The following is a 25724-nucleotide window of genomic DNA, read 5'->3' as shown; positions in this document are numbered from 1 at the left end:
CATCTGATGGAGATTGTAAAAGGTTAGTGTATCATTTTAGCTGGTTTTATGGTTTTGGTGACCCTGTCTTTGACTTGACAAAACATTACACACAACTCTTGTAAATGTACTGTCCTAACATACTCTAAATTTATGCTTTCGCCGTAAAACCTTTTTGAAATCGTAAAACGTGGTTAGATTAAGGAGATGTTTATCTTTCAAATGGTGTAACATAGTTGTATTTTTGAAAAATTTGAATTTTGACATTTATTTGGATTCAAATTTGCCGCTCTTGAAATGCACCTGCTGTTGATGGAGTGCACCACGGGTGGCACGCTAGCGTCCCACCTAGCCCCAAGAGGTTAAACTCATTGTTCGTGAAAAAAATAATCACACTATATATTGTAATAATGCACACAGAAACACTCACCTGCAAACCAGGAGACCCAGAAGAACCTGGAGGTCCAGACGAGCCCTGCGGACCTTGTGCTCCATCATTACCCTGAAAGAGAGAGAGAGAGAGAGACAGAGAGGAAGAGACAGAGAAAGACAGAGAGACAGAGAAAGACAGAGACAGATACACATTACTAGTATCCTCACTATCACTAAGTAGAAACAGATATAGGAAACAGAACAAAATGTAGTATGATAAGCTGGTCTACCTTGTCAGCCTTGGGTCCAGGTGGTCCTTCTCTTCCTTGTTTCCCAGGGGGACCAGGGGGGCCCTACAAAGTTCAAATGTACCTTACAGTCATCATTGTTAGTTGACCACACAACAGTTGACCACAACCTTCCTCCAGTTGCTACGGTCACATGCCAATAGATATTTAACTAACTGAGTCATAAAGTAGACTTGACTCTACTCACCGGTGTACCTGGGAATCCTGGTTGCCCTTGGGAGCCCTAAAAAAGGTGGAGGGGTCACATCAGTATGTGTGTGTGTGTGTGTGAGTGTTGAGAGTATATTTTTTGAACACACCATTTGAAATGTATATTTAAAATGCATATTGCATTGTACTATACCTGATCTCCCTTCGGTCCATCGGAACCTGCCAGTCCAGCCTCTCCTTTGGGTCCCTTTGGACCAACAGACAGCAATATTTTAACATGGACAGAGACTTCAACCAAAACCTTGAAAGCAGAACATTCTCCAGAGGATATGAAGTCATGAAGATCAGGGATATGGATGAGGTTATGTGCAAGCCGTAAAGAGGGTGAAGGATGAGTTTATGGATGATACGTTATAGGGACGAGGGATAAATATGTGGGGATGAGGTTATGGATGATAAATTACAGGGATGAGGGATTAAGAAGTGGGGATGAGGTTATGGATGATAAGTTATAGGGATGAGGAATAAAGGGGATGAGGTTATGGATTATAAATTATAGGGGCGAAGGATAAATAGGATGATGTTATGGATGATAAGTTATAGGGGCGAGGGATAAAGGGATGGATGATAAGTTATACTGATGAGGAATAAAGGGGATGAGGTTATGGATGATAAGTTATAGGGGCGAGGGATAAAGGGGATGAGGTTACTGATGATAAATTATAGGGGCGAGGAATAAAGGGGATGAGGTTATGGATTATAAATTATAGGGGCGAAGGATAAATGGGAGGATGTTATGGATGATAAGTTATAGGGGCGAGGGATAAAGGGATGGATGATAAGTTATAGGGATGAGGAATAAAGGGGATGAGGTTATGGATGATAAGTTATAGAGGCGAGGGATAAAGGGGATGAGGTTACTGATGATAAATTATAGGGGCGAGGAATAAAGGGGATGAGGTTATGGATTCTAAATTATAGGGGCGAAGGATAAATGGGATGATGTTATGGATGATAAATTATAGGGGCGAGGGATAAAGGGATGGATGATAAGTTATAGGGATGAGGAATAAAGGGGATGAGGTTATGGATGATAAGTTATAGGGGCGAGGGATAAAGGGGATGAGGTTACGGACCGCTACTCCAGCCTTTCCCTGGTATCCTGGGTTGCCTGGTGGACCCTGTAGGAGAGAGGACTGGGTTAGGACACCATCTCACACTCACTGTAGTAATAAAATAGAAGCCAATAAATGCATAGTTATCTACTCACTATCTGATATGTCACCTGCTACAGATAGTCTGTTAAAACACCATATGTTTCTTAGACTATCCAAATGAGGTGAAACCCCCATCACATGTAAAGTGTTTAACGACTGTGTTTGTTCATGTTTACCGATTCTCCCTTCGTTCCCGCACTGCCTGGTGTCCCTCTCTCGCCCTTCAGGCCCTGTCAATAAATCAGTCAGTCAGTCAATCAATATGTTCAATATGTTCATTAATATTCATATAAATGTGACGAAACAGGAAGTTGATGTATCTTACAGGAAGCCCAGGTGGTCCCATAGAACCTGGGTATCCATTAGTCCCTGGAGGGCCCTGAGAGACACCATAAAGATGCATAAATAATGTATCTAATCAAACTTGATCTAACATGTATTGATGAGGGTAGCCATGACTCACCGTTTCACCCTTCACACCTGGTGGTCCTGCTGTTCCTCTCTCACCCTGCTGACCCTGGAGAGGAGAGAGGATGGACGGAGAGAGGGAGAAAGGTGATGAGAGAGGGAGAAAGGTGAGGAGAGGAGGGACGGAGAGAGGGAGAAAGGTGAGGAGAGGAGGGACGGAGCGAGGGAGAGGTGAGGAGCGAGGGAGAGGTGAAGAGGGAGGACAGAAGATTAGAGAGGGAAGGAAAGATGAGGAGAGGGAACAAAGACAGAAGTGAAGAAATGAGAAAAGAAACAGATCACAAAAGAAAGGCGAAATGAGGACTATAAGTTCAGAATGAGAGCTACAGTATCTGTATCATCATCATCTAAGCAATGTAGTTACATATACTCATATTCCCTGGGAGAGAGGAAAAGTAGAACACTAAATTAAATCTCTATTCCGACTTACAAACACTGCAGAGGTAGAAAGCATTACCCTGGCCTACACACACACACACACACAAGACCAGTCAATACAGTATGAGGGAGACAGTGAAGTCTTCTTTCCATTTCCAGTGTTCCACTGAGAACTTCTAAATGTGACTTTCTCTCTTGTTCTGTGACCTGCTGCTCTCTCTATGAGGATTCAATGCAGGCGATGTAGTTCCATGACCAAACCATACTGATACCCTCAGAGTCAGCAACCCTCTCCCCAAACCAGCCAGAGGACTCATTCATTATGGAGTGATTTTCATAATGCAGTCAATGTATTTCAGACGACGGCTCTCTGCATTACCCTCTCTCTCTAGTTATCCTTCTTCTCTCTCACTTTCTGTCCCCTTTTCTATCTTCCTTACCCCTCTCTGTCTCCATATCTGTTCTCTCTCTCTCTCCCCTCTAATATACAAGACTACTGACAGCGTAAAGCTATTCAAATCCCTGTTATTGATTCCGTTCAATGTCTTATCAATGTAGCTGAGTTTCATTACGATGAAAAATGTTTCTCAGCTGCTACTATTCAATCAGAGAAAATTATACAAAGCGGAGTGCAGAAGAGACGCGCGCGCGCGCGCGCACACACACACACACACACACACACACACACACCTGGAATTAACGCTGCTTAACGTTTCAAAATGGATTCCATGCTGGGCTCGCACCGTTCAACCATTACTGACTTCCATTCGCTAAAACAATGGAATGATATAAGGGGGGTTTGGCGGGTTCTCTGCATGGCACTACCACTCTCCATCTCTTAGACAGGGGAAATAATTGAACAACTGGCGAGACAATAGAATGGTTTCCTCATCTGAAATAACTTTCATTAAAGAGCTGGAGAGATGGAAGAGCCAAATCACTATGAGCAGCCCCTCCTGCTGATTTAAAGAGATTCAACACTCGCGCACAATGTTGATGGAGTTTCAAAGTATGAAATTATACTTGAAATAGAAGACAGCTGTGTGTGCTGACAATTTACACTGACGATGGCCTGAGGCCGAAATGATTGTGTTTTGTTTTCACCTTTCATTTATGTACTGCTTTTTTGGGGCACCAAGATGTTCTAAACATTTGTATTTGATTTTTCAGTTTGGGATTTATTCGTTTCCAGAACAGTTCTCCATCTCTTCCAGTTTCAAAGCAGAAGAAAGATATGGAGAGACAAACACACACAGTATAGTACAGTATATAAATGTAGTAAACTCACAGTAAGTCCAGATGAGCCTTGAGGACCAGGAAAACCAGGAGGACCCTGTAGAGAAACAGGCAATGATGCAACTAAATCAACTGTTCTAAGCTCAGCATTGTAAACAGCAACACTGACCCTTAGCCTGTTACGGTACTACTCCAATCGGCAGAAGGGATACTCATGGATATGGTGGAAATTGGCTGTATAGACGAGTTGGCTGACAACTTCACCAAAATGATAAGCGTGCATCGATGAGGCCGTGTGGTGTTAGGATTCTGAACGGTCAGATAGCTAGCTACAATGACAAGAAGCTGCCATGTGGGGAATCGTTGGTGGCTCGTTGTGAAGCTGCCATGTGGGGAATCGTAGGTGGCTCGTTGTGAAGCTGCCATGTGGGGAATCGTAGGTAGCTCGTTGTGAAGCTGCCATGTGGGGAATCGTAGGTAGCTCGTTGTGAAGCTGCCATGTGGGGAATCGTAGGTGGCTCGTTGTGAAGCTGCCATGTGGGGAATCGTAGGTAGCTCGTTGTGAAGCTGCCATGTGGGGAATCGTAGGTGGCTCGTTGTGAAGCTGCCATGTGGGGAATCGTAGGTGGCTCGTTGTGAAGCTGCCATGTGGGGAATCGTAGGTGGCTCGTTTCAGCTCGTTGTAAAGCTGTCATGTGGGGAATCGTAGGTGGCTCGTTTCAGCTCGTTGTATCTTGTTAATGATACTGTCTTTTTTTTTTAGGTGTTTTGACTGATGTCACGTCTATGCTAATATGGCTAAAATTCACAAGCTTGCTAACCAACAACTAACAATGTATTTGAGAGACAACAAGTTCAAATTTGTGTAAATCTATGTATGTTTTCAATAAACATAGAGACTAAATATAGTTTACAGGCTTTCAACAATCTAAGCCAACTCTGTCTGTTTAGCCGCAACACATCTATCTCTACTCTCCTCCCTTCTCCAAAAGTGTGCACACTTCCTGTTATTGATTTAAAAGCGTTGGATTGGTGTAATCATTGGCTGGAGGGAGTTTCCACAATTGGTAAATCCACGATGGGAAGTGCAAACTTTGAGAGAAGGTTGGATATTTGGGAAGCAGCCTGATTTAATTCAAGGTCTATGTAGTTCTAAGACCTACCACTAGAGTGGTCTATGACCTCACATTTCAAGTATCAACATGAAGTCGCTTTAATCTGCATGATCCTTCACTGATGAAGCTTTATAAGAAACACAGGCCACGTAAACATGATGGCCATGGTCCAACACTAGAGACGCAGCCTTCCAGGAAGTATGCACTGATCTAACACAGTGGGATAGGTGAAAGCAAGGCGGCAAATAGGCTACATAGTCATGTTCAATTTGGTGATTCCTTCCAAGAAAATGAAGAAAGACACATTTTCAAGTAGTTGAACATGGCCCAAAAAATGACATGGAATAAGTACTAGTGACAGAAATGTAGCCTTTAGGTAGTGTACATGCAGCACAGAAAGAGAGGTGCTTCACAAATAGACTTTGCCATTCCAGTGTAACAGTCACTGTATAAACAGAAGAACATCTGTGGTCAATTAAAATTCAGTAAAGCACAAAGTCAGTAGGAGAGTCATTAGAGGAAGAAGAAACCAGTCAAGACAGAACAAGAGCTCAGAAAGTCTGCTTTGGGACAGGAGTTTTTCCTGATCTAGTACGGTATGGTCAGGTAAAACTCCTGCCTCTAGCTATGATAGACCACCCTGTTCTCCTTACAGACACCATGCTTTGACTCTGTTGTGCTGGCTTATAATGTCTCTATATAGCCTTATGAAGTGTTATAATGCCTTAAAATCTCTGGTTTTGAGCTCACCATATTTCCTGGTACTCCAGCCTGTCCCCTTTGCCCCTGAGGACCCTGGGAAATGTAGGCAGAAAGGCACTTCCTGTTAGAGATTCAACACGCAACTTGCTATATTTCACCACACTCACAAACAAACACACAGACACACACACACACACACACACACACACACACACACACACACACACACACACACACACACACACCACACACACACACACACACACACACACACACACACACACACACACACACACACACACACACACTTACCGTCTCTCCCCTTATTCCAGGTGTCCTGGGCCTGGTGTTCCTGGGTGGCCTGGTGTTCCTGGTCCGGAGCAGCCTCCATTAGCTCCATCGGCGTTGGTGGTGGTCTACATAGAAAAGAAGATAAATAAATCTATGAATCAGTGTGTGTGTGGTGTGCGCGCGTGCGTGTGAATGTGCGTGCGTGTTGTGTGTGACTGTGAGTGTGAGAGTTCGATAGTTAAAGACTGTGTGGACGTACAGGTGCCTGTGCAGCCTCCTCACTCTGCAGCCTTTGGTTTAGGAAACACTGTAACAAACACAAAGAGGTCGTAGGTCAGAACTATGACTCTGCCTAGGCAAAGCTTCGGATAGGTTGGGTCAAAATCAGAACCAAAACTGACAGTGTTATTGATTCTTATGATTCATGAATCAATGCAGAATCATGTAAATCATGTAGATTTATTGTGTTTTTGACTGTACGTTTGTCTATCCCATGTGTTGTTGTTTTTGTCGCACTGCTTTATCTTGGCCAGGTCACAGTTGTAAATGAGAACTTGTTCTCAACTGGCCTACCTGGTTACATAAAGGTGAAATAAATAAATAAATAAATACAATGAACCCAGAAGAATCAATTAGAATTTCCATGATTCTACAGTCTCATTCTGACCAGCCAACAATATATTTGCCCCCCTAACCACCTCACCCATGCACCCCTCACTACTCTCCCCCATGCCCTCCACCAATACACCCCTCACCCCCAGCCTCTCACCCTCTCACAGCCGTCGGAAGCATTGCCTATGCCAGTCTTGCCCTCGTCTCCTTTCTCTCCCTTGGTGCCCGCCATGCCTGGTACCCCTGGCAAGCCCTTGGAGCAGTCCTCACACACCTTCTGCAGCAGAGGACACACACACTTTGACGACATGAAGTGTGTGAGCTCAATGTACACTGCATGGACACAGTTCATGCATGTTTGTGTTATGTATAATCACATCAGTAGAGCTCATGCATATAAATCCAAGAGCAGTACTAGAGAACTATATTTCCCAGAGTGCACCTCTCTACCTCCTGTCTTACCTTTCCATCTCCTCGACTGGGGTCCTCATCCTGAGGCAGCCTCAGATGCTGAGGAAGGGCAGGGGGGTGAGAGGGGGAGAGGAGAGTAAAATGTAAAGGAGAGGGAGGGGGGAAAAAGGCTCCAAGTAGATGTTGCCCTTGGAAACTGATCAAAAATCAGTTTATCCTACACAACTCCTAGCCTTAACCACTAGGGAGCTGCCAATGTAAAACTGATCTTAGATCAGCATCTAGGGGTAACTTCATCCTTCTACAGTAAAATGTTGAAATACAATTACAATTTATAAGTACAGTTGACCTCTGCACATTGGATGCAGTGCAAATGGTGTTGAACTGCAGTACAGTCCAAATTTAATGAACGATCCATTCTGAAGTCCCAAATAGCACTCAATTCCCTGTGTAGTGTATTACTTTTGGCCAGAGTCACATAGGCCACTAGAGGGAATAGGGTGCCATTTAAGATTTGCCCAAGGAGACACAAAACATTCAAAATCACAAGGTTTTGCAAGTCTTTCAAAACACGTTGGTATTCAAATCCAGGCATTTATTGGGATCATTGTTGGGAGTTTGAAAGTTGATTGATTTACCTGCATGGGTGGTCTGAAACATTCTTACCACTCCAATCACACCAGGAAACCCACTCACAGTACAATACTGCCACATTTGAGCAGTGGGGCCCGTCGTACAGTGAGAGAACCTGTGAATTGCACTTAGCCTGGTTTCAAAATCTGTTGGCTTTGTTCAAACGGTTGTTATTAGCCAGAAGAGCTCATTTGAGCTAGCATGATGCAGCTCATTAGGTTTGTTAAACTCAGGCTGTGTGCATTAACAGGATGTCTCAGAGAGAAGAATCATTATATGTCAATGATATTTACTTTATACTTTCAATATACTCCTATTTAAATATCCTTTACTTTTGCTAAATTGTTCTTTTATCCTTTTTAAATGGATTAATTTGTATTCAACAAACTCGTCTGTTAAATTATGTTTCTAATAATGTTTTGTGGTTTTAAGGATATGTTTTAATTAGCTAAGATTAAGATAAGAGGGAATTAAGAATTTATCTAAGAATGAAACTTTTTAATAGTCTGTTTTAGGCATTTAAATCCATTGACATATAACATGCAGGCAGGGCCATGGGGCTAGAGAGGAGCTGGTGGGTCAGTATGTCTGTCTACTGATGTTAGGACTGGACCACTTAGTGAGTGTGTATAATGTGAGCGTGTGTGTGTGTGTGTGTGTGTGTGTGTGTGTGTGTGTGTGTGAGTTTGTGAAGCCAAGTTTCCACTGTGGCTAGATTGATTATTGTGGGGAGGGTGTATGTGTGTGTGTGTTTGTGTGTGTGTGTATGTGGCAGGGGGCTGAGCTGGATGCCAGCTATATGGAAAATAGACCTCATAGTGCAGTCCTCTCAACAGCAGATCTACAGGCTCTTACTGTACTCAGCATAACAAGGCTGAACAACAGAGTACAGCAAAGCTCTTCGACTCAAACTAATGGCTGCACTCACATACTCACACACTCACACACTGCATTTATGAAACTACACCAACAATGTGTGTGTGTGTGTGTGTGTGTACGTGCATGCTTTTGAGGCACAAATCAATGGTAAAAGTCTTTCTGAAATGAAGAAAGTGCATTTCAACACTAAAAGTCTTTGAGCTGAGTGCGTTCATTGTTCTAGCTGCCACTAAGTCGTGGTGTGTCTACTGTATAGTTATGTCCAAAGTCTAGAGATCCTCAATGAACTTCTGCCAGAGTGCTCCACTCACAACACAGACCTACAACCCAACCAGGCTCCTCCCTCCTTGCACCGTCCAATCACAAAGCTGCAGCACTCATCTAGCCCCGCCGCCTCTGTCTGGCATGGATTGGGGTCAAATCCATTTCAATTTAGACAATTCAGCTAATGAATTCCAATTATTGAATCAGAAAGTGTCATTGGTATTCATTGATATTGTTTTTCACTATTCTGGAATTTGATTTTCAAATCACTTTCCGATGTGTCTGAATTGGAATGGAAGTGACTCCAACCCTTCTGTCTTATTACTTACAGTTCTCCCAGGCAGACCCGGCTGCCCTGGTACCCCGTCGTTGCCAGGGTTACCCTGAAAGAAGGAACTGAGATTCAACTGGTTTTAGCCTATCACAGGCTTGCCACATCCCTCTCCACCAATGGTCAGGGGGGGTTAGAGGTTCGAGGTTGTAGGAACAACCAATCACCCGTGTTCTCCCTTTCCTGGTTTATGTTCAGACTCTTTTGGTTGTCTAGTTTTTAAAGCACTATTTAAATTCATTTAAATAGTTTGATTCATGTTTGGTTTAAATTGTTTGATTATTTTGTAATTAAAAAAAACCACAACACCAGATTGAATAGCATGCAGGGATCACTATGCAAGAGGTCAAACAATATATCTGTTTTAACTGCTTTGATTTGAACAGGATATTTGTGTGCAAATTTGATTCATGCACACAAAATTGTTCAGTGCTTGATGAACACATGAACATCATATTCAGACAAATCAATCTATTTTCTTACACAGTGAACTCAGCCTGGTCTTCATGAACCAATGTTACATCTTCGTTTACCATTAACCTGTTTTAAATGTGTAAAATGTTGTTGAGAATTAGTTTAGATTTAACATTTCCCACAAAATCTGAGGAAATATTCTTTTAAAACTTTATTTGAAGGTTTTTAATTCATAATAATTGTACTAATGCTAAAATAACTATTTAATGATGTATAAGGAGTTTATAACCAAACCTTCAAATGAAGTGTCATCAATATTCCCAACAATCCCAATCTATCATATGTTGATAGAAGTAGTTAACATTCCCAAAGCTTCCCACAAGAGTTAGTGAATGTTTAAAGCAGGGCTATGACTTAACAAAGACTCCCATTAATACATATATATATATATTTACAGCCCACAAGGTTAACAATAGCATAGAGCTTCACTACATGAATACGGTTGACTTTAAATGTTACTGTATTTATGCAATAGTTCTTTATGTACTTGCATATTTACTTTTACTATTGTGTAACATGTTTACATTAAGAATTTAAGATTAATGAAATAATTTGCTATTTTAATTCTCCATTAATTTGCATTTAGAGTTGCATTAGCCACAACCTCAAGCTGCCCAAGCTAGAACCCAATGTTCAATCCAAACCTGAAAAGGAAATGAGTGACATGGAAGGTGGAATAGAAAAGAGGTACAGGAGGAGAGAAACATAGTATGGAGGAAGATGAAGAACAAGAGTGAGAACAATGGAGTGGCGAACAGAAGAGAGAGAGAAAGAGAGAAAGGAAACAGAGAGGCAGGGACAGAAGAATGAGAGAGATAAAGAGAGAGAGAGAGAGAGAGAAAGCAAAGGGGGAGAGAGAGAAATAGCGAAAAAGAGAGAGAGAGGAACAGAAGAGAGTGTGAGAGAGACAGTGAGAGAGAGACAGTGAGAGATACATGCTCTGCTCACACCTACCGCTCACATCTACCGTGACAACAACAACACAAGACACTATGGAACACAAAGCTGCTTTTTGGCCTAAAGAGCAGGTACCCAGACTTCATCAAAGAAATTGGAAATACAGACATTGTCATATTTCAAGAAACATGGTATAAAGGAGACGGACCCACTAGTTGCCCTCTAGGTTACAGAGAGCTGGTAGTCCGATCTACCAAACTACCAGGTGTGAAACAGGTAAGAGACTCAGGGGGTATGCTAATTTGGTATAGAGCAGATCTAACCCACTCCATTAAATTTGTCATAACAGGAACATTTTACATTTGGCTATAAATTACTAAGGAAATTATCTCAACAGAGAAAAATGTCCTCATGTGTGCTACATACAGTTGAAGTAGGAAGTTTACATACACCTTAGCCAAATACATTTAAACTCCGTTTTTCACAATTCCTGACATTTAATCCTAGTAAAAATTCCCTGTCTTAGGTCAGTTAGGATCACCACTTTATTTTAAGAATATGAAATTTCAGAATAATAGTAGAGAGAATGATATATTTCAGTTATTTATTTATTTCATCACATTCCCAGTTAGTCAGAAGTTTACATACACTCAATTAGTATTTGGTAGCATTGCCTTTACATTTTTTAACTTGGGTCAAACGTTTTGGGTAGCCTTCCACAAGCTTGTAACTGAGTCAGGTTTGAAGGCCTCCTTGCTCGCACACACTTTTTCAGTTCTGCCCACAAATCTTCTATAGGATTGAGGTCAGGGCTTTGTGATGGCCACTCCAATACCTTTACTTTGTTGTCCTTAAGCCATTTTGCCACAACTTTGGAAGTATGCTTGGGGTCATTGTCCATTTGGAAGACCCATTTGCGACCAAGCTTTAACTTCCTGACTGATGTCTTGAGATGTTGCTTCACTATATCCACATAATTGTCCTTCCTCATGATGCCATCTATTTTGTGAAGTGCTCCAGTCCTTCCTGCAGCAAAGCACCCCCACAATATGATGCTGCCACCCCCGTGCTTCACGATTGGGATGGTGTTCTTCAGCTTGCAGGCCTTCCCCTTTTTCCTCCAAACATAACGATGGTCATTATGGCCAAACAGTTCTATTTTTGTTTCATCAGACCAGAGGACATTTCTCCAAAAAGTACGATCTTTGTCCCCATGTGCAGTTGCAAACCATAGTCTGGCTTTTTATGGCGGTTTTGGAGCAGTGGCTTCTTCCTTGCTGAGTGGCCTTTCAGGTTATGTCGATATAGGACTCGTTTTACTGTGGATATAGGTACTTTTGTACCTGTTTCCTCTAGCATCTTCACAAGGTCCTTTGCTGTTGTTCTGGGATTGATTTGCACATTTCGCATCAAAGTACGTTCATCCATAGGAGACAGAATGCGTCTCCTTCCTGAGCAGTGTGATGGCTGCGTGGTCCCATGGTGTTTATACTTGCGTACAATTGCTTGTACAGATGAACATGGCACTTTCAGGCTCCCAAGGATGAACCAAACTTGTGGAGGTCTACAATTCTTTTCTGAGGTCTTGCCTGATTTCTTTTGATTTCCCCATGATGTCAAGCAAAGAGGCACTGAGTTTTAAGGTAGGCCTTAAACATCCACAGGTACACCTCCAATTGACTCAAATGATGTCAATTAGCCTATCAGAAGCTTCTAAAGCCATGACATCATTTTCTGGAATTTTCCAAGCTGTTTAAAGGCACAGTCAACTTAGTGTATGTAAACTTCTGACCCACTGGAATTGTGATACGTGAAACAATCTGTCTGTAAACAATTGTTGGAAAAATTACTTGTGTCATGCACAAAGTAGATGTCCCAACCAACTTGCCAAACTATAGTTTGTTAACAAGAAATTTGTGGAGTGGTTGAAAAACGAGTTTTAACAAGAAGTTAAGCCTTATTTTGACATATTGCATGTGTATTTTCAAGATTGTTAAATATTTACAATTATGTAGTTTGAATTTGGCGTCCTGCACGTTCACTGGATGTTGGTCAGGTGGGACGCTATCATCCCACCTATCCTAGAGAAGTTAATGACTCCAACCTAAGTGTATTTAAACTTCCAACTTCAACTGTATATCCACCCAATAGAATCTCCATATTTTAACGATGACAGCTTCTCCATCCTAGAGGGGGAGACAAACCATTTCCAGGCCCAGGGACATGTACTAGTCTGTGGCGACCTAAATTCCAGAACTGGACAAGAACCTGAAACTCTCAGCACACAGGGGGACAAACACCTACCTGGAGGTGACAGGATTCCCTCCCCAATATACACCCCTAGACACAATTATGACAACATAACCAACAAAAACGGGTCACAACTCCTGCAGCTCTGTCGGATGCTGGGGACTCCTATGGTAAGTACACCTATAGCTCATCTCTTGGCAGTAGTACTGTAAACTACTTTATCACTGACTTCAGCCCAGAGTCTCTTAGAGTGTTTACAGTCAGTCCACTGACACCCATATCAGATCACAGCAAAATCACACTCTACTTGAACAGAGCTATGCTCGATCATGAGGCATCAAAGACAAAGGAACTGAATAATATTAAGAAATACTATAGATGGAAGGAAAGTAGTGTGGAAATCTATCAAAAAACTATTAGGCAACAACAAATTCAATCCCTTCTAGACAATTTCCTGGACAAAATGTTTCACTGCAATAGTGAAGGTGTAAAAAACCTAAACAGTATATTTGACCTCTCAGCTTCCCTGTCAAATCCAAAAATGTCAAGCAGACAACCTAAGAAAATTAACAACAATGACAAATGGTTTGATGAAGAATGCAAAAACCTAAGAAAGAAATTGAGAAACCTATCCACCCAAAAACTTGAACCTACGCCTTCACTATGGTAAATCACTAAAACAATACTGAAATACACTACGGAAAAAGAAGGAACAGCATATCAGAAATAAGCTCAATTTAATTGAAGAATCCATAGAATCTATGGATAAACCACTTTTTGGCTCTATAACAAAGAACAAACAGCAAGAACATATACATGTGTAACGCCCTGGCCATAGAGAGGGGTTTTTTGTTCTTTATTTTTGGTTAGGCCAGGGTGTTACATTGGGTGGGCGTTCTATGTTCCTTTTTCTATGTTTTGGTATTTCTTTGTTTTGGGCCGTGTGTATGGCTCCCAATCAGGCACAGCTGAAGCTCGTTATTGCTGATTGGGAGTCACACATAAGGAGCATGTTTTTCCTTTGGGTTTTGTGGGTAATTGTTTCTGTTTAGAGTATTTTCCTAACAGGACTGTTTGCTGTCGGTTTTGTTCATTTTGTAGTGTTCTCTTGTTTTTTTAAATAAAAATTCTAATGATGAACACATCCTCTGCTGCACCTTGGTTCCCTCTTACAGACAGCCGTTACAGAATTACCCACCAAAAACGGACCAAGCAGCAGAGGAAGGAGAGGCACCAGGAGAAGGACTCATGGACTTTGGAGAAGATGGAGAGGATCGTTCAGGATTCCTGGAGATGGGAGGAATTACTGGACGAAGGTGAACCATGGCCTCAAGCTGGGGAGTATCGCCGCCCGCAGTGGGAGATCGAGGCGGCGAGAGCTGAGAGGCGCTGGTATGAGGAGAGGGAGCGCAACCGACACGGGAGTCAGCCCCACAATTTTTTTTGGGGGGGGGGCACACGGGGAGATTGGCGGAGTCAGGTGGTAGACCTAAGCCAACTCCCCGTGCTTACCGGAAGCAGCGTGGTACTGGTAAGACACCGTGTTATGCTGTGGAGCGCACGGTGTCCCCAGTGCGCGTTCAAAGCCCGGTGCGCTACATACCAGCCCACCGCAAGTGCCATGCGAGTGCAGGCATCGAGCCAGGGCGGATGGTGCCAGCTCAGCGCGTCTGGTCTCCAGTGCGCCTCCTCGGTCCAGGTTATCCTGCGCCGGCGTTGCGCACTGTGTCTCCAGAGCGCTGGGAGGGTCCAGTTCGCCCAATGCCTGCTCTCCGCCCGTGCCGGGCCAAAGTGGGCATTCAGCCTGGAGTGTGGGTAAAGAGTGTCCATACCAGAACTCCAGTGCTCCCCCACAGCCCGGTTTATCCTGTGCCACCTCCCAGGACCAGGCCTCCAGTGGGTCTCCCCATCCTGGTCCATCCTGTGCCACCTCCCAGGACTAGGCCTCCAGTGGGTCTCCCCATCCTGGTCCGTCCTGTGCCACCTCCCAGGACTAGGCCTCCAGTGGGTCTCACCTGTCCAGAGCTGCCCGCCAGTCAACAGTCGTCAGAGCTGCCCGCCAGTCAACAGTCGTCAGAGCTGCCCGCCAGTCAACAGTCGCCAGAGCTGCCCGCCAGTCAACAGTCGCCAGAGCTGCCCGCCAGTCAACAGTCGCCAGAGCTGCCCGCCAGTCAACAGTCGCCAGAGAGGTCAGACTGCCCTGAACTGCCGGAGTGGCCAGACTGCCCTGAACTGCCAGAGTGGCCAGACTGCCCTGAACTGCCAGAGTGGCCAGACTGCCCTGAACTGCCAGAGTGGCCAGACTGCCCTGAACTGCCAGAGTGGCCAGACTGCCCTGAACTGCCAGAGTGGCCAGACTGCCCTGAACTGCCAGAGTGGCCAGACTGCCCTGAACTGCCAGAGTGGCCAGACTGCCCTGAACTGCCAGAGTGGCCAGACTGCCCTGAACTGCCAGAGTGGTCAGGGGTCGCCCGCCAGCCGGGCGCAGCCATCGCCGCCCGCCAGCCGGGCGCAGTCAGCGTCGCCCACCAGACCTTCGGCGCGGCCAGGTGCGCCACCTAAGAGGGCGACGTCAAGGGTGGAGCAGAGGCCACGTCCCGCACCTGAGCCGCCGCCGTAAGAAGGCCCACCCGGACCCTCCCCTTCAGAGTCAGGTTTTGCGGCCGGAGTCCGCACCTTTGGGGGGGGGGGGGGGTACTGTAACGCCCTGGCCATAGAGAGGGGTTTTTTGTTCTTTATTTTTGGTTAGGCCAGGGTGTTACATTGGGTGGGCGTTCTATGTTCCTTTTTCTATGTTTTGGTATTTCTTTGTTTTGGGCCGTATGCGTGGCTCCCAATCAGGCACAGCTGAAGCTCGTTATTGCTGATTGGGAGTCACACATAAGGAGCATGTTTTTCCTTTGGGTTTTGTGGGTAATTGTTTCTGTTTAGAGTATTTTCCTAACAGGACTGTTTGCTGTCGTTTTTGTTCATTTTGTAGTGTTCTCTTGCTTTTTTGAATTAAAATTCTAATGATGAACACATCCTCTGCTGCACCTTGGTTCCCTCTTACAGACAGCCGTTACAACATGATCAAAAACAAATCTTAGAATCAACTATTAAAGACTACCAGAACCCACTGGACCCCCAATTACATTGAATGAACTACAGGAAAAAATAAAAACCCTCCAACCCAAAAAGGCCTGTGGGGTTGATGGTATCCTAAATAAATTGATAAAATATAAAGACCACAAATTCCAATTGGCTATTCTTAACCTGTTATGGCTAGGGGGCAGTATTTTCACAGCCGGATAAAAAAACGTACCCGATTTTTAATCTGATTATTACTCCTGCCCAGAAACTAGAATATGCATATAATTATTAGCTTTGGATAGAAAACACTCCAAAGTTTCTAAAACTGTTTGAATGGTGTCTGTGAGTATAACAGAACTCATTTGGCAGGCCAAAACCTGAGAAGATTCCATGCAGGAAGTGCCCTGTCTGACAATTTCTTGATTATCTCTATCCATTACAGAGGATCTCTGCTGTTACGTGACACTTCCTACGGCTCCCATGGGCTCTCAGAAGGCGGCAAAAAGCTGAATCGTGGCTTTGCAGGCTCTGGCTGAAAAAAAAGTAGCGCGTTTGGGTAGTGGCTGGTTACAGTACTGTGAGACTCAGGCTCGTGCCCGCGTCGACCCCATGCTTTGTTTTCTTTTGTCTGTTTACCTAAACGCAGATTCCCGGTCGGAATATTATCGCTTTTTTATGAGAAAAATGGCATAAAAATTGATTTTAACCTGTTAGGGCTAGGGGGCAGTATTGATACGGCTGGATAAAAACGTACCCGATTTAATCTGGTTACTACTCCTGCCCAGTAACTAGAATATGCATATAATTATTGGCTTTGGATAGAAAACACCCTAAAGTTTCTAAAACTGTTTGAATGGTGTCTGTGAGTATAACAGAACTCATATGGCAGGCAAAAACCTGAGAAGATTTCATGCAGGAAGTGGCCTGTCTGACAAGGTGTCGTTCTTCTTGCCTCTGTTTATTGAAGACTGAGGATCTCTGCTATAACGTGACACTTCCTACGGCTCCCATAGGCTCTCAGAAGGCGGCAAAAAGCTGAATCGTGGCTTTGCAGGCTCTGGCTGAAAAAAAGTAGCGCGTTTGGGTAGTGGCTGGTTACAGTACTGTGAGACTCAGGCGCGTGCCCGCGTCGACCGAATGCTTTGTTTTCTTTCCTCTGTTTACCTAAACGCAGATTCCCAGTCGGAATATTATCGCTTTTTTACGAGAAAAATTGCATAAAAATGGATTTTAAACAGCGGTTGACATGCTTCGAAGTACGGTAATGGAATATTTAGAATTTTTTGGTCACGAATTGCGCCATGCTCGTGACCCTTATTTACACTTCGGATAGTGTCTTGAACGCACAAACAAAACGCCGCTATTTGTATATAACGATGGATTATTTTGGACCAAACCAACATTTGTTATTGAAGTAGCAGTCCTGGGAGTGCATTCTGATGAAGAACATCAAAGGTAATCAAACTTTTGTAATAGTAAATTTGACTTTGGTCAGGGCTAAACTTGGTGGGTGTCTAAATAGCTAGCCGTGATGGCTGGGCTATCTACTGAGAATATTGCAAAATGTGCTTTCACCGAAAAGCTATTTTAAAATCGGACACCTCGATTGCACAAAGGAGTTCTGTATCTATAATTCTTAAAATAATTGTTATGTTTTTTGTGAACGTTTATCGTGAGTAATTTAGTAAATTCACCGGAGGTTTGCTAGTTCTGAACGTCACATGCCAATGTAAAAAGCTGGTTTTGATATAAATATGAACTTGATTGAACAAAACATGCATGTATTGTATAACATAATGTCCTAGGTGTGTCATCTGATGAAGATCATCAAAGGTTAGTGCTGCATTTAGCTGTCTTCTGGGTTTTTGTGACATTATATGCTAGCTTGAAAAATGGGTGTCTGATTATTTCTGGCTGGGTACTCTGCTGACATAATCTAATGTTTTGCTTTCGTTGTAAAACCTTTTTGAAATCATACAGTGTGGTTAGATAAAGGAGAGTCTTGTCTTTAAAATGGTGTAAAATAGTCATATGTTTGAGAAATTGAAGTAATAGCATTTCTAAGGTATTTGAAAATCGCGCCACGGGATTACACTGGCTGTTGCGTAGGTGGGACGATTTCGTCCCGCCTAGCCCAGAGAGGTTAAACAGCGGTTGACATGCTTCGAAGTACGGTAATGGAATATTTAGAAATCTTTTGTCACGAATTGCGCCATGCTCGTGACCCTTATTTACACTTCGGATAGTGTCTTGAACGCACAAACAAAACGCCGCTATTTGGATATAACGATGGATTATTTTGAACCAAACCAACATTTGTTATTGAAGTAGAAGTCCTGGGAGTGCATTCTGACGAAGTCAGCAAAGGTAATAACATTTTTCTAATAATAAATCTGACTTTGGTGAAGGCTAAACTTGCTGGGTGTCTAAATAGCTAGCCCTGTGATGCCGGGCTGTGTACTCAGAATATTGTAAAATGTGCTTTCACCGAAAAGCTATTTTAAAATTGGACACCTCGATTGCACAAAGGAGTTCTGTATCTATAATTCTTAAAACAATTGTTATGTTTTTTGTGAACGTTTATCGTGAGTAATTTAGTAAATTCACCGGAGGTTTGCGGGGGGTATGCTAGTTCTGAACGTCACATGCTAATGTAAAAAGCTGGTTTTTGATATAAATATGAACTTGATTGAACAAAACATGCATGTATTGTATAACATAATGTCCTAGGTGTGTCATCTGATGAAGATCATCAAAGGTTAGTGCTGCATTTAGCTGTGGTTTTGTTTTTTGTGACATTATATGCTAGCTTGAAAAATGGGTGTCTGATTATTTCTGGCTGGGTACTCTGCTGACATAATCTAATGTTTTGCTTTCGCTGTAAAGCCTTTTTGAAATCAGACAGTGTGGTTAGATAAAGGAGAGTCTTGTCTTTAAAATGTTGTGAAATAGTCATATGTTTGAAAAATTGAAGTTTTCGGATTTTAGAGGAGTTTGTATTTCGCGCCACGCCCATCATTGGATATTGGAGCAGGTGTTCCGCTTGCGGAACGTCTAGATGTAAGAGGTTAAACTATTTAATATCATACTCAGCTCTGGCATATTCCCCAATATTTGGAACCAAGGACTGATCACCCCAATCCACAAAAGTGGAGACAAATTTGACCCCAATAACTACCATGGGATATGCATCAAGAGCAACCTTGGGATAATCCTCTGCATTATGATTAACAGCAGACTCTTACATTTCTTCAGTGAAAACAATGTACTGAGCAAATGTCAAATTGGCATTTTCCCATATTACCGTGCGACAGACCACATATTCACCCTGCACACCCTAATTGACAAACAAACAAACCAAAAAAAAGGCAAAGTCTTCTCATGCTTTGTTGATTTAAAAAAGCTTTTGACTCAATTTGGCATGAGGACCTGCTATTCAAATTGATGGATAGTGGTGTTGGGGGAAAAACATACAACATTATAAAATCTATGTACACAAACAACAAGTGTGCAGTTAAAATTGGAAAAAACACACACATTTCTTTCCACAGGGCCGGGGGGTGAGACAGGGATGCAGCTTATGCCCCACCCTCTTCAACATATATATCAATGAATCGGCGAGGGCACTAGAACAGTCTGCATCACCTGGCCTCACCCTACTAGAATCTGAAGTCAAATGTCTACTGTTTGCTGATGATCTGGTGCTTCTGTCCCCAACCAAGGAGGGTCTACAGCAGCACCTTGATCTTCTGCACAGATTCTGTCAGACCTGGGCCCTGACAGTAAATCTCAGTAAGACAAAAATAATGGTGTTCCAAAAAAGGTCCAGTTGCCAAGACCACAAATACAAATTCCATCTAGACACCGTTGCCCTAGAGCACACAAAGAACTATACATACCTCGGCCTAAATATCAGCGCCACAGGTAACTTCCACAAAGCTGTGAATGATCTGAGAGACAAGGCAAGAAGGGCCTTCTATGCCATCAAAAGGAACATAAAATGTGACATACCAATAGGATCTGGCTAAAAATACCCGAATCATTTACAGAACCCATTGTCCTTTATGGTTGTGAGGTCTGGGGTCCGCTCACCAGCCAAGAATTCACAAAATGGGACAACCACCAAACTGAGACTCTGCAGAATTAGGCCGATACCCGATAATGATCAAAATCCAAAAAAGAGCTGTTAAATTCTACAACCACCTAAAAGGAAGCGATTCCCAAACCTTCCAAAGCAAAGCCATCACCTACAAGACATGATCCTGGAGAAGAGTCCCCTTAAACAAGCTGGTCCTGGGGCTCTGTTCACAAACACAAACAGACCCCACAGAGCCCCAGGACAGCAACACAATTAGAACTAACCATATCACACATTGGAAAGAATTTACAAAAAAAACAGAGCGAACTAGAATGCTATTTGTCCCTAAACAGAGAGTACACAGCGGCAGAATACCTGACCACTGTGACTGACCCAACATTAAGGAAATATTTGACTATGTACAGACTCAGTGAGCATAGCCTTGCTATTGAGAAAGGCCTCCGAAGGCAGACCTGGTTCTCAAGAGAAGACAGGCTATATGCACACTGCCCACAAAATGAGGTGGAAACTGAGCTGCACTTCCTAACCTTCTGCCAAATGTATGACCATATTAAAGACACATATTTCCCTCAGATTACACAGACCTACAAAGAATTAGAATACCAACCCAATTTTGATAAACTCCCATATCTACTGGGTGAAATACCACAGTGTGCCATCACAGCAGCAAGATTTGTAACCTGTTGCCACAAGAAAAGGGCAACCAGTGAAGAACAAACACCATTGTAAATCCAACCTATATTTATGTTTATTTATTTTCCGTTTTGTACTTGAACTATTTGCACATCGTTGCAACACTGTATATAGACATAATATTACATTTGAAATGTCTTCATTCTTTTGGAATGTCTACTGTTCATTTTCTATTGTTACTTCACTTTTGTTTATTATCTAGTTCACTTGCTTTGGCAATGTAAACATATGTTTCCCATGCCAATAAAGCCCTTAAATTGAAATTTAATTGAGAGAGAAGAGCGAGAGAGATAGAACAGCCAAGGTACATTCATGTTGATGAATGCCATTTGAGAGGTTAAAGATGTACAGAGATAAAGAGGAACGGGTAAGGAAGGAGTACCCCTGCTGTACCCCTTGCTTGTGTGTTGTAAAGGGTTAAGTGACATGACCCCACCACCCTGCTCCCCCTCTCTCCTACCTGGGGTCCTGTGATGCCGATGAAGCCCTGTGGCCCAGGAGGACCAGGAGGACCTGGTGGTCCCGGAGGCCCCTGGAACACACACACACACACACACACACACACACACACACACACACTGAGCGAACCACACAGCATTGACAGGCACCATTTGTAGCCTAATTGTTCCAACAACAAACACATATTCAGTTGATATTCAGTCAAATGGCACAAGAGAAAACCAAGAGGCAGTCATGGCTAGTAGATGACAGAGAGATCAGACCTGCCACGTGTTTCCTCCCAGAGTTCCTGGTGCTCCCTGCAAGGCAAGAGCAGTCAAATTCAGAGCACATCATCAGCAGATCATATGTGTTCATGAACAAACACTGACACCCTGCAGTGAAAAAATAATCCTGCAGATGAAACCAGTTAAAAGAGAGCTGGGTGTGTGTGTGTGTGTGTGTGTGTGTGTGTGTGTGTGTGTGTGTGTGTGTGTGTGTGTGTGTGTGTGTGTGTGTGATGTGTGAGTGAGTGTGTCCCCTGCAGAGAGATAACTACCCTGAAGTTGAACTTAAAACGAGTTTTAGATGACCACGTTGTGGCATGTGTGTGTGTGCTGTATGCGTGGATCTGTGTGTGGGTGTTGACCTAGCCATACTCACCGGTCCACCTGTTCCTGTGTATGGAGAGCTGATACAGTTACAGTCTCCAGGTTCACCCTGAAAACACAGACCTCTCATAGATCACACAGAGAAGCTGTGAAATAACCAGTGGCGTGTATTCATAGATGCCATGGGAAGACAGGCTTCTCCCCCAAAAAATTGACCAACAAAAAACAATATATAAAATAAATGTATCTTTCGAAAATCAAAATAATTTATTTTGACTCTCTGTGATTCATAATTTTCCTTCAGTTAGCAAGAGGCTGAATGTATCTCACTGGAGAAAGCATCTGAGCAAGCGAAACAGAGCCCCTCTGTCTCAGTATGTGTACCCCATCTATCTGATGCTGTCTGATCAAAAAGAGTATGACATTGTTGCCGCCCGTAGCATTGAATGCAAGGGAAGCCAGCGAGCACTTGGACTCCCTTGATAAAAAAAGGTTAAATAATAGCTAATCAGTGTTGAGCTAAACTGAGTGAGTGTCAAGGGAAGACAGTTTGGATTTGTCTCCACATCAACCACATCAAAAGCAAAATATAATTTACAGAAAATAAGTATATTGTTGAATCTCATTGTGTTGTTTCCTCCAGTGGCTAGCTAGCTAGCTAAAATCGCCCCTTTCCTAAATGAGCCACTAGGGATTTGGGCTTGGATTTACCAAATTCTCTGTACTGGCCAATGACTATACCTGTGATTCTGATCCAATCATAAATTCATACATTGTGCCCCTGATCTGAGAGGATGGAAGTTCAGCATGTAGCTAGATGTAAGATAATGTTAACTAGCTGGCTAATCATTGCCCATGAATGGAAGTTAGGCTAGCGAGCAAGCATTTTAGCCAGGTAGCCTAGCACAACAAAAACTAAAAGCGTGTACTGTATGACAGAGTACTAGACCGTTTTGCCAACATGAAAGAGAGGAGGATGGCATTGGCTTTTCTCTACAAGTAGGGTGAGCCACATCATATTTAGCTCACGTTTATTAGACTAAATTGTCTTTGGCATCTTTTACTTGTCATTGTATTACACTAAGCATAGGTTATTTGATGATGTTGAAGTTGGAATGGTGCTGGAATAGTGGAGGCAGCTCCTGTTTTCTTTGCGACTTGCGGTAACTCTCTGTGGTTCTAAATCAATAGTTGTTTAGTATTCTGAAAATGTCGGAAAAATTTATAACTTGCTTGACCATGCTGTAGGTCATGTAACTGTTTGTTAGAGGCAATATGTTTTGTGGACTTCACAGGACAGATGTTGCTCTCCAGTTTTGTGATGAAACAAAGTTGAGGTGGAATTTATTCTGCTACTGTGTCTTCTCATTCATATTTCAATAGTCCTAGTCCTGTTCACTTGGTCTGATGGTAGCTCTAATTAATAATCCTAGTCCTGTTCAGTTGGTCTGATGGTAGCTCTAATTAATAATCCTAGTCCTGTTCAGTTGGTCTGATGGTAGCTCTAATTAATAATCCTAGTCCTGTTCAGTTGGTCTGATGGTAGCTCTAATTAATAATCCTAGTCCTGTTCAGTTGGTCTGATGGTAGCTCTAATTAATAATCCTAGTCCTGTTCAGTTGGTCTGATGGTAGCTCTAATTAATAATCCTAGTCCTGTTCAGTTGGTCTGATGGTAGCTCTAATTAATAGTCCTAGTCCTGTTCTTAAAGCTCCTTTACTTCCCTTGTCTATTTGGATCCCACACACTTGTCACCTCCTCTGCTACTCTGTCTGTGCCTTGAGGGTGTGTGTGTGTGTGTGTGTGTTTGTGTGCGTGTAAGCATCTGCCTATGTGTGTGTGTGTGTGTGTGTGTGTGTGTGTGCTGGTGAAGCATCCCCAGTGATTACCATCTGTTACCCCCTGCCTCCAAACCTCTTAACACTTCTTCATCTTCACAAATGCTAGGCTTACCTTGTCCCCCTTGGCTCCGTCAGTTCCCTGCAAGACAGAACACACACACACACACACACACACACACACACACACACACACACACACACACACACACACGGTTAGTGTGGCCTTGTCATTGCAGACGATAAAGCTTGCAAGGAAAGTAGTCAGGAGCAGAGAGGGGCGACAGGAGACACTATGGCTCTGTTATGGATTGAGGCGGCCTTCATTAACTATTAGACTAAATATAATCATCTTTAAACTTTAAAAACACTGAGTCTGTAGAAACTAGTGATCTTAGCTCACACACTATTACACAGTACTATGAAAGGTGTACAATTCACACTGACTACACAATTTCAATACAATGTTACTGTGTTGTGTTTTCAATGTGACACCACTCACATCTCTTCCATCGGCTCCTGGGATTCCATTGGATCCACCTTTGCCGTCTTTACCCTGGGTTGGGAATGGGATAAGTATGGAGACAGCAATCACTCAATGGCTTTGACTAGAGTTAATACACATATGCATGCACACACACCACACACACACACACACACACACACACACACACACACACACACACACACACACACACACACAAATCTCTTACCGGGGGTCCTGTAACACCTACACCCATGGGCCCCTGTGGCCCTGGAGGCCCCTCCTCTCCTTTAGGACCCTGTGAAAAGCAAATACATACACACAAGAATGAGAACTTTGTGTGTGAGTGTGCGTGTTTATGTGTTGATGCACGTATAATATATGTGTATGTGTTCTACCTTGGTCTGTGTGTGTGTGTGTGTGTGTGTGTGTGTGTGTGTGTGTGTGTGTGTGTGTGTGTGTGGGTGTGTGTGTGTGCGTGTGTGTGTACCATGTCCCCAGCAGGCCCAACTGGTCCAGTAAGTCCTCTAATTCCCTGAGGACCCTGTAGAGGAACAGCATGATGCAAATGAACATGATAGAAGGAGACTACAGAGACCATTATACAGTACATACTGGAGGCATCATTATTTGATCTAATATTTTTATGACTTACTGCCACCCCTGGTAGGCCCCTGGGTCCTTCTGCTCCCTGAAAATAGGAGCGAGAGAGAGACAGAGAGAGAGAGAGAGACAGAGAGAGAGAGAGAGACAGAGACAGACAGAGAGAGAGAGAGAGAGAGAGAGAGAGAGAGAGAAAGGTTTAAAGAGATGGGTGGTGAGTTGAGCTCAGAGAAACAGATGATTCATCAACAGTAGAACAATGGCAGAACCTTGATGAACAAGTCTGGATATTGTCTTCCTCATTCCATCTCTCATTCCCATCACTTTGTGTGTGTGTGTCTCGTGTGTGTGCGTGAGTTTGTGTGTGTGTTTGTACACAAACCTGCATGTGTGTGTATACAGTATATCTGACTACCTATACACTTGAGGAATATTAGCATGTTGATTCAGACTGTGAGCATGTTGATCCTGAAGGAATGTTAGCATGTTGATTCAGAAGAAATGTTAGCATGCTGATGCAGAATGTTAACATGTTGACCCAGAAGGAATGTTAACATGTTGATCCAGAAGGAATGTTAACATGTTGATCCAGAAGGAATTTTAGCATGTTGATCCAGAAGGAATTTTAGCATGTTGATCCAGAAGGAATGTTAACATGTTGATCCAGAAGGAATGTTAACATGTTGATCCAGAAGGTATGTTAACATGTTGCTCCAGAAGGTATGTTAACATGTTGATCCAGAAGGAATTTTGGCATGTTGATCCAGAAGGAATGTTAACATGTTGATCCAGAAGGTATGTTAACATGTTGATCCAGAAGGTATGTTAACATGTTGATCCAGAAGGAATTTTGGCATGTTGATCCAGAAGGAATGTTAACATGTTGATTCAGAAGGAATGTTAACATGTTGATCCAGAA

General features: G+C 43.1%; 1 protein-coding gene across 5 annotated transcripts in view; it reads right to left on the bottom strand.

The window, feature by feature from the left end:
• Window positions 1-2196: 2196 nt before the first annotated feature.
• Window positions 2197-25724, bottom strand: part of LOC106588839 (collagen alpha-1(XVI) chain-like) — a 106100-nt gene continuing 82572 nt past the window's right edge. For 2 of the 5 annotated variants that reach the window (XM_014178312.3, XM_014178313.3), the window contains exons 32-49: window positions 24858-24893; window positions 24693-24746; window positions 24432-24500; window positions 24221-24274; window positions 23834-23860; window positions 21933-21989; window positions 21554-21589; window positions 21292-21363; window positions 9345-9398; window positions 7291-7338; window positions 6986-7105; window positions 6476-6523; window positions 6238-6341; window positions 5974-6018; window positions 4161-4205; window positions 2490-2543; window positions 2352-2405; window positions 2197-2256 (exon numbers count right to left, since the gene is read on the bottom strand). In XM_014178312.3, the coding sequence (XP_014033787.2) occupies window positions 6249-6341; window positions 6476-6523; window positions 6986-7105; window positions 7291-7338; window positions 9345-9398; window positions 21292-21363; window positions 21554-21589; window positions 21933-21989; window positions 23834-23860; window positions 24221-24274; window positions 24432-24500; window positions 24693-24746; window positions 24858-24893 (768 nt within the window). In that variant the 3' untranslated portion in view covers window positions 2197-2256; window positions 2352-2405; window positions 2490-2543; ... (1 more) ...; window positions 5974-6018; window positions 6238-6248. The remainder of the gene's footprint in view (window positions 2257-2351; window positions 2406-2489; window positions 2544-4160; window positions 4206-5973; window positions 6019-6237; window positions 6342-6475; window positions 6524-6985; window positions 7106-7290; window positions 7339-9344; window positions 9399-21291; window positions 21364-21553; window positions 21590-21932; window positions 21990-23833; window positions 23861-24220; window positions 24275-24431; window positions 24501-24692; window positions 24747-24857; window positions 24894-25724) is intronic. The other 3 variants (XM_045709603.2, XM_045709604.2, XM_014178314.3) reach the window with 3 other exon arrangements.

This window comes from Salmo salar, chromosome 27 (genome assembly GCF_965601325.2).
Source record: "Salmo salar chromosome 27, fSalSal1, whole genome shotgun sequence".
Lineage (NCBI taxonomy): Eukaryota > Metazoa > Chordata > Actinopteri > Salmoniformes > Salmonidae > Salmo > Salmo salar.
Note: the sequence above shows the minus strand (reverse complement) of the source record. Positions and strands in the feature narration are given on the sequence as shown.